The 13,096-nt window shown below is 43.2% G+C and overlaps 1 protein-coding gene across 1 annotated transcript in view; it reads right to left on the reverse strand.

Annotated features, from left to right (window-relative positions):
- The window catches only part of LOC126980146 (glucose-6-phosphate exchanger SLC37A2), a 38,158-nt gene that overhangs the window by 22,317 nt on the left and 2,745 nt on the right, over positions 1 to 13,096 (reverse strand). The window contains exons 2-4 of the mRNA XM_050829728.1: positions 5,127 to 5,293; positions 4,604 to 4,684; positions 660 to 793 (exon numbers count right to left, since the gene is read on the reverse strand). Coding sequence (XP_050685685.1) covers positions 660 to 793; positions 4,604 to 4,684; positions 5,127 to 5,293 — 382 coding nt within the window. The remainder of the gene's footprint in view (positions 1 to 659; positions 794 to 4,603; positions 4,685 to 5,126; positions 5,294 to 13,096) is intronic.

Below are 13,096 nucleotides of genomic sequence, written 5' to 3' on the forward strand. Positions count from 1 at the left end.
GATGAAGCTGTTAATGTTGATTTAAAGGAGTAGCAATGAGTTTCTTCCCACTTCTTCTCATTGGAGCTCTTTTTCGAATTGCTAGGAAATGTAACAAAAGGAAAACTTGACATTAAAAAGCATTAAATTCTTTGACCTACATGAATAAAATGATTTTAATTTGATTTGAAATTGCCCTAATAAAAATATTCACCAGAAACAACACAAAATGCCTTCAGATAGTTTGTTGAGTCTGATCTCCACAGAGTTTTACCGCAAAAGGAATAAATGACCGTAGAGTAACAAATTCAAATATTTTTATTCGTAATAGGATTCAAAATCACTTATTGAGGAAGGAGAATTCAGAAGGAGCGCAAGAAACTCAGCGGCATTTAAAAAAAAATGGATTACAATGTAATATCGTACAATAAACATTTATAATTAAGGAGCCTGAGGGTGTTCGCTTCATTCCCAGTTTGTGGTATCATTAAGAAAATCGTTTATGCTATAGTAACCTTTCCCACACAAACGTTTGTTAACAATTCTTTTAAATTTCGTAACTCATTTGCTTTGTACATTTCTGGGATCATATTTTAGAAGCATATACATCGCCATGTATATGTAAAGGCTATTTCATACTTCAACTGCTATAATATTATGCCAGTATACGAGAAACACACCTGCACTAGGAGATAGTAGGAGATATGGTGGATGCTGAGCGTCCTCGCTAGCCCGAACAAGTAGCACATGAAGGCTGACACCAGCATCCCCAGCGACAGGAAGTACCGCAGGTCTACCCTTTCTGCTATCATACCTGGAAAGATGGGAAGAACTTACTTCACAACTTTAGGTGAGTATCTCAAACCACCAAAAGGAAAAAGGTTTGATAAATTAGGGTACTTTACATATGACTAATATTATGACGTTTGTTATGATAGAAGACCGGCGATTGACTGACTAAATACTGCTTTTGCCCCCGTTAGGTCATGGTATAAAAATAGTAACCAAAATATTGACTAATCATAATTATGTGCAATCAGCCGTATGTCCTACATTATAAGGGTGCAACAAGCACGACACGCCACATATTTGAATATCATCCTCACCATCTGGATATGTGTGGCGTTCCGCCATAGTGCGGTTTTCAAGGAACTTTCTTCCACGTAAAACTTATATACAACATGTTTTTTTTTATGGAATAGGAGGACAAACGAGCGAACTTGCAACACCTGAGGAATCACAAGAGCGTTGCCGGCCTTTAAGGAAGGTGTACGCGCTTTTTTTGAAGGTACCCATGTCGTATCGTCCCGGAAACACCGCACAAGGAAGCTCATTCCACAGCTTTGTAGTACGTGGAAGAAAGCTCCTTGAAAACCGCACTGTGGAGGACCGCCACACATCCAGATGGTGGGGATGATATCGTAATTTGTGGCGTGTCGTGCGAAGGTGGAATTCGGCGGCAGGAATCAGGTTAAACAGCTCTTCGGAACACTCCCCGTGATAAATGCGGTAGAAGACACACAATAAAGCGACGTCTCTACGCAACGCCAAGAGATCCAGCCGTTCACAGAGCACTGAGTCCCCGACAATTCGAGCTGCTCTACGTTGCACGCGATCGAGCAGATACTGGGGTGCGCCAGACCAGAGATGACAGCAATATACATGTGTGGCCGGACCTGCGCGTTATAGAGCGCGAGTATGTGGGCCGGCTTGAAGTATTGCTGTGCTCTATTGATGACGCCCAGCTTCTTCAAAGCCAATTTGGCTTTGCCCTCCAGATGGCCACGGAATTGGCAATCGCTCGAGATTTCGAGACCCAGTATTCCAATACTAGGCGCGGCTTTAAGAGAAGTGTTCTCGATGAACGGTGATACGACATATGGGGATTTTTTAGTGGTAAACGCGCAAACTTGAGTCTTCTGGGGGTTAAATTGGACAAGGTTCAATTAACCCCATTCCGCGACCTTCTCGAGAGAGGACTCGATAGAAGACACAAGTTGCTCCCGGCACTGGTCGACGATTTCCCGAGAGAGACCATCATGGCCCGTGTATACGACACCACCAGTGCTGTCGTCTGCATAGCAATGTATGTTGGAGGTGTTCAACATATCATTGATATGCAGAAGAAACAGCGTGGGAGATAGCACACAGCCTTGGGGCACTCCAGCATTCACGGGCTTCGGGTTCGAGCAATATCCGTCGACAACGACCTGCATTCTACGCCCAGTGAGGAAGCTGGAGGTCCACTTGCACAAGCTCTCGGGAAGCCCAAATGATGGAAGTTTTGAGAGGAGCGCCTTGTGCCATACACGATCAAAGGCCTTCGCTATATCCAATCTAACTGCCAGGCCTTCCCCCTTGCTTTCAATAGCCGCCGCCCATCTATCCGGCAAACTACAGGCCTATTGCTATTACCTCCCTGCTCTCCAAAATCATGGAGAGCATAATTAGCCGTCAGCTCTTGGTAGACCTAGAGGGTCACCAGTTGATCAACGACCGACAATACGGGTTTCGCCATGGTCGGTCGGCAGGTGATCTTCTGGTATACCTAACACATAGATTTTTTTTTATTGAATAGGAGGACAAACGAGCGTACGGGTCACCTGTTGTTAAGTGATCACCGCCGCCCATACTCTCTTGCGAATAAATAAATCTAAGCGGAGCCAGAGAGTAGACAGGTCCCTACCCTCAAAATTGCCGAGACGGCGACAGCAGATATCGTGGAGCGTGGAGCAGGGTGACGTGGTGTTACTGCCTCGTTTGTCCTCTGTCATGCGCGGTTCTGTGCCCACCCCAGAATACGAATGGCAGCCCGAGCGAGAGTGCTCGAGGAGGGACTCTCCGGCTCTGGTAGAGCCGGTACCCTCCTGGGGTAATATCTTTTTACGGACCGCTCTCAATTTTGTTGGGGGAAGGGGGGGGAAGGGATGGCCTCCGGTCCTTGACACTAACCTATACGAAACATAGCGGCACTAGGCCGCTACTTCTCGCCGGTATTCTGTGCGAGTGTGGTAATAAACCCGGACGAGTCTGGCCCGATTGTGCTGACGTCATAAGACAGCAGCGTGACTCTCCCACTTTTAAAAAGCCCTTAGTCGCCTCTTACGACACCCATGGGCCTGGGACTCCCCTATTCTTTTTACGCCCCGGGGAAAGTACAGGGCGTACCTTCAAAAAGCGCGTACACCTTTCTTAAAGGCCGGCAACGCTCCTGCGATTCTTCTGGTGTTGCAAGAGAATGTGAGCGGCGGTGTTTGTTCTTCTCTTTCATAAAAAAAAAACATAATTTACCACCAGCACATTTGAGATTAATAGTGACAAAAACTGTATTGACAAAAATGGTTGCATTAAAACCATAATAAACAACATTACTGTCTCAGGAGTAGACAGGACACAAACAATAAATTTATGGACACAACTACACTAACTAGTCATTTATTTTTATGGAAGAAGAGGACAAACGAGCGTACGGGTCACCTGATGTTAAGTGAACACCGCCCACATTCACACTTAGATAAATATACACCAAAAAAAATTGTCTTTTATTAAGATAACATATATCTTAATAAAATAATAAATCAAAATATTTTTACCGTCTCTACTCTGTACTCTGACCTAATTTTTGTGACCGACATAGCCCAGATGGTTGCGAAACTGAAGTGGCAGTGGGCAGGGCACATAGCTCGACGGACAGATGGCCGTTGGGGCAGTTAAGTCCTCGAATGGCGACCACGTACCGGAAGTCGTAGTTTTGGTAGGCAAGAATGATCGGCGGAATACATTGGATGAGGGCAGCGCAGGACCGATCGTCATGGCAATTTTGTGGGAGGCCATTATCCAGCAGTGGACGTCTTCCGGCTGAAATGAGGACTCTCTACTCTAGTACACAGATGCTTGTATGAAAACATGTATATGAAACTGCTAAACCAAATCTTCAATTGTGAAAAAGAAGTGTTGTCGGTTAAACATTGCGGGACAAGGTCGGGTCAAGGTCTAATCTTAAACCAATAGCAAACGCACACATTCTTTTGAACTGCGTTTACAAGAGCATTCTTAATTCACTTGAATTTAAAATTAGCAGTCGGCAATAAACAACTTGAACATATTAAGAACCTAGGTACATACCACTCACAATAATTATTAAAATGGAAATTAAGTACGTTGGTAGCGGAATGTTGCTCAAAATCACAAAAAAACTAGTTTTATTTATCAGATCCTACTAAAAATTTGCTTCTTAACAGGTCCAGTTTGTAAAATGGGCCATACTCTCTCATTCTAACGGTAATCGGTGGCACTTGTAATGGCGCACTCATCGATAAGATACCATCAGAAGACAAGTTGGACTGAGGCTTTGTCGATGCCTTCCGGTAGCTGATACCTCCTCGTGAAACTTCTAGATACCAACCCGTGCTCATCATGCTTTTCTTCATGTTTGCCTTCCACTACCAAAAATCCAATTTGACAATTTCTCCATTGACAAGTCAAAATTGAGCACCCATTATTGGATTGTCAAGTCGTTTGTACGTTAGTGTATTCCACGTCTATGGTCGGACCATAGCTAAAGGTTGTTCGTCCTCTCCCTGTATCCCTGTATGTAAATATAATGATGTCTAGTAATACATACCGGAGACGAACATGGCGCCGGCGTAACTGAACAGGAACGCTGAGTCCAAAGCCCCTAGCAGGGTGTTAGCGTCACTCGTATCTAACATGTAAACAAACAAACGTGATACAGACTGTATATTTTTTTTATACAGGATGTTGCTACATGGGTCCTACTATCAAGCATGCAAGTATGCAAGAACTAATTATTGTTAAGATCATTTATACGTCTAGACAGCTGCAACGAGCTGTGAAAACGTCAAATAAAATTAAGGTTGATCGTGAACCTCTATTTTAGAGGTTAACAAGAACGCACGCACACTAAATCAAAGTGACATACAAATCGCAAGTGTATGACGAAGTCTCATTTGCCCAGTAATTTCACTAGCTACGGCGCCCTACAGATCGAAACACGTAATGCTTACACATTATTGCTTCACAGCAGAAATAGGCGCCGTTGTGGTTCCCATAATCTAGCCGGCATCTTTTGCAAAGGAGCCTCCCACTGATAAAGGTATGAAAACCTACAAAACGCGCATACTTACTGAAGGGGGGCCAGTTGCACCACTCGTCATTAGTAGGAGTCCAGTCCGGCGGCGGCAGAGCACTGCAGTTCTGATGCAGCACACTCTTGAGAACGGAGATGGGCTTCCGGGTGAGGTGATACGTCATGTACGTGAAGTAGGTGAGGATTAGGACGCTGGCTTGGTAACTGAAATAGTAACGGTAAGATTTGGGTATTGAATGACACTGAGTTATAACGGACGGCCATGTGACGCTCAGGTAAAGGGAATGGCTCGAACAATAATTATAATATTGACACAATTGTACACAAATTATCTTGCCCCAAACTAGGCCTAGCCTGTACTATGGGTACAAGACAACGATATATTTAATACAAAATACTTACTTAAACATCCATGACTCGGAATCAAACATTCATATTCATCATATAAATGATTGCACCCTACCGGGATTCGAACCCGGGACCTCTAGCTCAGTAGGCAGGGTCACTAACCACTGGGCTATAGGGGTCGTCGAATGGACTAACGAAGACTCGCGAGAAACCATGACGCAGGGCCACTATGTGTATGTATATTGTAAATGTGAAAACATTAGTTGTGTGTATGAGGTATTATCATCAAATCATCATAATCATATCAGCCGAAAGATGTCCACTGCTGAACAAAGGCGTCTCTCAAAGATGTTCACGACGATCGGTCCTGCGCTGCCCTCATCCAAACTACGGTCATTTTGACCAAATCAATTCAAATATTTGTATTTAAAACAGGATGTGACATCACTTATTGCAAGTCAAAAACTACTACCCATTCCAAAACGAATGCCCCAGACCTGAGAACAATGGGCGCAACAAACTCAGCGGGCTTTTTTTTTCATCAAATAAAAAATTATATACAAATTAATATTGTAAAATTAAACTTTCTTAAAATCATCTTCATCTCTTTTTCTGTCTTCCTCTGCTTCGCCTGCTTCTTTTTTATTTATTTTTTTTAGTTTATATTTAATTTTGGTCTAATTCTCTTTGTTTTCTCTTAATATATGAATATAATATATTTCTCTCAATAATATTATGTGCTGTCCAGCGCCATTTGAATTTTCTGTATACTCTTTGAACTTACTTATCCCTTTTATCTTTTTATCTGTACTCTATCTCTTCTCCTCTATCTCTTTTCTACTCCCAATACGTTTCTCTCTATCCCATTCTGACATATATTGATTTTTTTTTATTGCTGTTCTGTTAAGGCCGAAGTTTAGCAGGATTTGGCAGGATAGGACCCTACATAAATGTGTGTATGAAGCATTATCATTCATCATGAACTATTATATATATTATAAAGTGATATAGACAGGGGCGTGCATTGGTTTTCTTGCAACATAGGCGCAGCTTTACATACAAGTACTTTATAATATAATACCTAGTTAGAAATCTAGGTATCATACACATTATTAGGTTGACATTATGATTTGCTCTCAGCATGTCAGTTTTGTGGTTGTAAAATGCCTCTAATTACCATAATGCACTTACTTACGCGATAATATGAGTATTAGACCGCCTATTTTATAAGCTGCATAATATACTAGTCAAAACAAAATAAGGGCCACTTGATTTTTTGGCGTCGCTAGCGATAATTTATTTTTTATGCATTCTCAAGTAGCTGATAATTTATTGTGGTGTTACCTTATTTGCTTACACACATTTTTTGAGCAATCCACCCGCATAATTGTTTAAAGTGGGTAGTTTTAGATAATTTATTGTAACCACTTGATTCTACCCGATTTTAAGACGGATTTCAACTCAGTCAAATTGACGATTCTCTCAGAAACACTGTCAGTTTTGTTTGACTAGTGGCTGAATTGACATTTAAAAAAAAGTTATGCCGAGAATTCGAAGGCATATCGACTTGCCAACCGTAACTAGGGCCGTAACATTGCTTCAAGAAGGCCATTCGCAGCGTTCTGTGGCGTTGCAGCTGGGTTTTTCCCGGCGAGCGATCCAGAATGCTTGGAATCGTTTTCAAGAGACTGGGAGTCTAACCAGGAGACGGAGATCTGGCAGAGTCCAAGCAACTACAGCACAGGAGGACCGCTACGTGTGCTTGACTGCGTGTGGAGAAGGCTGTATAACAGCCCGTTCCTTACAAAACCTATTACAAACTATTAGAGATCGTTTATACGAGGCCAGTAGTTCTCCAGGAGACGTGTAGTGCGGATACCATTAACAAGTGCTCATCGTGCAAACCGATTATCATTCGCAAGGCATTCCATCTGGCGTGGGATATGAATGATTGGAGGACAGTATTGTTTACGGATGAGTGCAAAGTGAAATTTTTTAGTGATGACCGTCGCATTAGGGTCGATTTTCGGATGGTTGCATCCATGAAAGTGACAGATTTGGGGGCCCCAATGTTATGGTATGGGGAGGAATCTCTATGTCCGGCAGAACCGAGCTGGTAATTCTAAACGAAGGCACAATAACAGCTCAACGTTACATCGAGGAGGTCATAAGACCCCATGTGGTCTCATATGCATACAGAATCGGCGCAAGATTCCACCTGATGCACGATAATGCTTGCGCTCATACAGCTAGGGCCACCAGAGAAGCCCTAGAGGAGGCTGGTATACAGGTGTTGGACTGGCCTGCAAACAGTCCGGATCTAAATCCCATTGAACACATGTGGGACTTACTGAAACGCAGTGTTCGAAGCACAAACCAACCCGTGCACAATGAAAGACAGCTAATGAACGTTCTGAAATCAAGCTGGGAACAAATTACTCAAGAAACAGTGGTACACCTGGTGGAGAGTGTACTTCTAGGCTTCAAGAGTGCATTAGTAATCGAGGACGGCATACTAGATATTGAGGAAAGTCATAAATCAACCGACATTTTAGGTTTTTATTTTTTCAGATTTTTTTTTCCTGACTAATTATTTTTGCAAAAATGTTAATTTTTAGAAAAAGTGGAGAAAATTTATTTTTTTAATGGAATGCATCATTATTTTATTCTGTCTACAATAAAAATCAATCAATTTATCCAATTGAATCATTGATCAACCTTTAAACCTCAAGAATTCATGAGAATACTGTAAAAACGTGGTGGCCCTTATTTTGTTTTGACTAGTATATAATGAAGTGATTTCTTTTAGTATTTTATATAAAATATATTTTATTGAAATTCACTGTGATAAACATATTTTTATCTCTTATTATGATTGTAATCTTTTTTGAAGTGTTGGAAAAACAACTTTAGATGTCGGGGGTGAGTCTGGACATAGCGAAAGCTTTCGATCGTATGTAGCACAAAGGGCTTATGGAGAAACCACCATCCTATGGGGCTTCCAAAGGGTTGTGCAGATGGATCACTAGTTTTTTGGCTGATCGGACCATCAATGTCATTATTGATAGTGCATGCTCCGACTTAAAACCCATATACGCGGGTGTCCCGCAAGGCTGCGTTCTAGCCCCTACATTGTTCATTCAATTCAGCGCTAGATTTAATCTCGCACTTAGGCAATTTGTTCACCTTAAATGTACAAAAACGTTGAGAGCCGCATGGCCGCCTGCTACACCAGTCAACATTCCATAAGTTACATGCAATTAAGTCGTCGAAGTAGTACAGTGTGTCTAGGTCGTTGTTTTTTACAACAAATAGTTAATTTCACGCTCGATGCGGCCATGCATAAATTATAACTATATCTATAAACAATCATCCGCCGCGTCTGTCTGTCTGTTCGCGATATACTCAAAAATTACTGCACCCATTTTCATGCTGTTTTTACACCAATGTATAGTATGATTCTCGAGAAATGTTTTAGTATACTAAGTCTGGCCATAAATACTGTTACAATTAAAAATAAACAAAATATTACATTGTTCATTGAGTTTTCTCATTTTGGCGCCAATACATTGCACAATATTTTGCGATATTAAAATGGAGTGGGGTGATAAAGAGAACCGAATCGCTGTAATTGCATTACACAAAGTAGGTATGGAGCAAAATGCAATTTTTAAAACGCTCCATAGGCTTGGTATCAGTAAACTAATAATGAAGTGGTACAGAAAGGCAGGTCACAGAAAGATTTAGTTTACGGATGAGATTTTTTTTACAATTGAGAATATTTTAAAAAACAAATGACCGTATTTTTTTTATGGAATAGGAGGACAAACGAGCGTACGGGTCACCTGGTGTTAAGTGATCACCGCCGCCCACATTCTCTTGCAACACCAGAGGAATCACAAGAGCGTTGCCGGCCTTTAAGGAAGGTGTACGCGCTATTTTTGAAGGTACCCATGTCGTATCGTCCCGAAAACACCGCACAGTGGAGGACTGCAACACATCCAGATGGTGGGAATGATATCCTAACTTGTGGCGTGTCGTGCGAAGGTGGAATTCGGCGGCAGAAATCAGGCTAAACAGCTCTTCGGAACACTCCCCGTGATAAATGCGGTAAAAGACACACAATGAAGCAACGTCTCTACGCAACGCCAAGTGATCCAGCCATTCACCGAGCACTGAGTCCCCGCCAATTCGAGCTGCTCTGCGTTGCACGCGGTCAAATGGATCGAGCTGATACTGGGGTGCGCCAGACCAGAGATGACAGCAATACTCCATGTGTGGCCGGACCTGCGCTTTGTAGAGCGCTAGAATGTGGGCCGGCTCGAAGTATTGCCGTGCTCTATTGATGAAGCCCAGCTTCTTCGAAGCCAATTTGGCTTTGCCCTCCAGCCTTTGCTTTGGCCACGGAATTGACAATTGCTCGAGATTTCGAGACCCAGTATTCCGATACTAGGCGAGGCTTTAAGGGAAGTGTTGTCGAAGAGCGGTGATACGACAAATGGGGTTTTTTTAGTGGTAAACGCGCAAACTTGAGTCTTCTGGGGGATAAATTGGACCAGGTTCAAGTCACCCTATTCCGCGACCTTCTCGAGAAAGGACTCGATAGAAGACAAGTTTCTCCGGCACTGGCCGACGTTTTTCCGAGAGAGACTTGCATGGCCCGTGTATACGGCATCACCAGTGCTGTCGTCTGCATAGCAATTTATGTTGGTGGTGTCCAACATATCATTGATATGCAGAAGAAACAGCGTCGGAGATAGCACACAGCCTTAGGCACTCCAGCGTTCACGGACTTGGGATTCGAGCAAAAACCGTCGACAACAACTTGTATGCTGCGCCCGGTGGGGAAGCTGGAGGTCCACTTGCATAAGCTCTCGGGAAGCCCAAATGATGGAAGTTTTGAGAGGAGCTTCTTGTGCCATACACGATCAAAGGCCTTCGCTATATCCAAGCAAACTGCCAGGCCTTCCCCCTTGCTTTCAATAGCCGCCGCCCATCTACTCGTATGTGTGAGGTATACCAGAAGATCACCTGCCGACTGACCATGGCGAAAGCCGTATTGTCAGTCGTTGATCAACTGGTGAGCCCCTAGGTATGCCAAAAGCTGGCGGCTATTTATGCTCTCCATGATTTTGGAGAGCAGGGAGGTAATAGCAATAGGCCTGTAGTTTGCCGGATCCGAATTGTCTCCTTTTTTGGATCGGATGGACAAGGGCTGACTTCCATGAGTCAGGGACTACGCATTTGGAATAAGAGTGCCGGTATAAACGCGTTAGCACCGGCGTCAACTCAGGGGCACACGTTCTAAGCACGATTGGAGAAGTGCCATCCGGCCCGCTCGACTTCCTGACGTCCAACGAAAACAGAGCTCGCCTAACAGTTTTCTGTCTGAACTGTACTTCAGGCATAGAGCTCTGACACCGCGGGATGGTCGGCGGTGTTTTTCCGTTGTCGTCAAGAGTCGAGTTGGAAGCGAAAACAACGGCGGCATGGACGGCTGGTTGAAGTTACCAAGAGCAGCCTTCGACAACGACCAGAACTTGCGTGTTCCGGTCGGGTAACTGGAAAGCTGCTCGCCGATTTTGACGACGTGCTTTGACTTCGCACGGGCGATTTGCCGCTTAAAAAATCTGTAGGCACAGTTATATTTCCTCTTAAGAACTTTGCAGTTCGGACCCTTTGTGCCCAGCGCCGCAACCCAAATTCGATACGCCTGTTTTTTGCAGTCAGGTGCTGCTTTAACTGACGCATCGAACCAGGGCTGTGATCTGCAACCGATCGGTGCTACAGAGCTTGGTACAAAAATATCCATGCCCTGCAGTATCACATCGGCTACTGCAACGGCGCCGGCTCTAGGATCATCCGAAGGGAAACAATCCTTGCATCCTACGCAAAAAAGGAACGCATCCTATCCCAATCTGCATCGGCAATGATATTACAAAAGTCCAAATTAAGCGTGGAGCGGGGTGCCATGGTGTTGCTGCCCTGTTTGTCCTGTGACATACGCGGTTCTGTGCCCTCCCCAGAATACGAGGGGCAGCCCAAGCGCGAATGCTCGGGGAGGGATTCTCCTGGGGTAATTTCTGTTTTAATAACGCTCTCATATTTTCTTGGGCTCCGATCCTCGACACTAACCTATGCGAAACATAGCGGCACTAGGCCGCTACTTCACGCCGGTATCCTGTGTGAGTGTGGTAAGTAACCCGGACGAGTCTGGCCCGATTGTACTTACGTCAAAAGACGGTAGCGTGACTCTCCCACTTTCAATAAGCCCATAGTCGCCTGTTACGACAACCTTGGGCCTGGGACTACCCTATTCTTTTTACGCCCCGGGGAAGCACAGGGCAAGTATTTATGCTCAAAGCTCTAATGAAGCTTTCCAATTAGTCGACAGATTGCAACGTGCGCACTATGCGACTTGACCGACAGTGATGGTTTGGTGGGGTATTAGCTATGAAGGAGTGACTGAGCCATACTTTTGTGAACAAGGTATCAAAACATCAGTACAAGTGTATCAAGATACCTTTCTTGAGAAGGTAGTGAAGCCCCTTAACAACTCCATGTTCAACAACCAAGAATGGTCCTTCCAGCAAGACTCGGCGCCGCGCCGGGTCATAAAGCTCGGACTACTCAGTCTTGCAGTCTTGGTTGGAAACGAATGTTTCGGAATTCATCAGAGCGGAAGAACTAGCAACTTATAAACATTTGATATGCTAGTATTATTATAAATTTCGTACTTAAACCCTTTTGCTGTTACATAAATAGCTTGAAAAACTATAAATTAACTTAGTTCATAGTCATAGTGCAGTGGTCGCATTGTCTTGGGACTAAAGAGTGATAAAGCTTTTTCAGGTACATATTGTTTACAAGTCTAGTGCTACTTTCAATGTACACTAAATTATGAAACAATGTGTAATTATGTTTGAGATAAGTTTATTTAGGTATTTTATGTTTTTGTTAGATATGCTAGTATTCTTATCAATTGAAAAGAGCGGTCTCACCTATCATAGGTTCTGCAAAACTTAAAAGGGATGTCCTTTAAAATCTATTTACTTACTAAGCCGCTAAATAAATAAATTTCTGATTGATTTTTATTTTTTTGGTATGTTCTCATGGGGAATGTTCAGGTTAAAGTTATTAGCCAAATGTCACCACCACACAACAACTTTAAAATGCGAAATTTCTCTAGCACCACATTGATATCTGGTATTCAACCCTTAATTAACCCATTTGTAAGAAACTTATTGCATCATACAACCACTTTGTGAAACTGTAGCTGCATGCTGCAGTACTCTTGCACCGATACGACTCAGAGATCTTTAAAACTAAGAGGCAAGGGACCGGCCCTTGCCTCAAAAACTGGAAACCTAAATCTGTATTGCAAACACTTGTCGTCAGGTGAGTGGTAAGACACTAGCCTTTATTTATACCAATGATTACTATAAACAATATATACACAAATTTATGTACCAGAATCAATGGAAGTTTTTTTAAAGATGAAAATAAGGGACAAGACGAGCCAGACATTCAGCTCATGGTAATTAATATGCCCCCAATTACAATGCAGTGCCGCTCAGGATTCTTGAAAGACCCTAAAATTCTGAGGGGCACTATAACTGCGCTCGTCACCTTGAGACATAAGTTGTTAAGTCTCATTTG

Source organism: Leptidea sinapis, chromosome 5, assembly GCF_905404315.1.
Source record: "Leptidea sinapis chromosome 5, ilLepSina1.1, whole genome shotgun sequence".
Taxonomy (NCBI): domain Eukaryota; kingdom Metazoa; phylum Arthropoda; class Insecta; order Lepidoptera; family Pieridae; genus Leptidea; species Leptidea sinapis.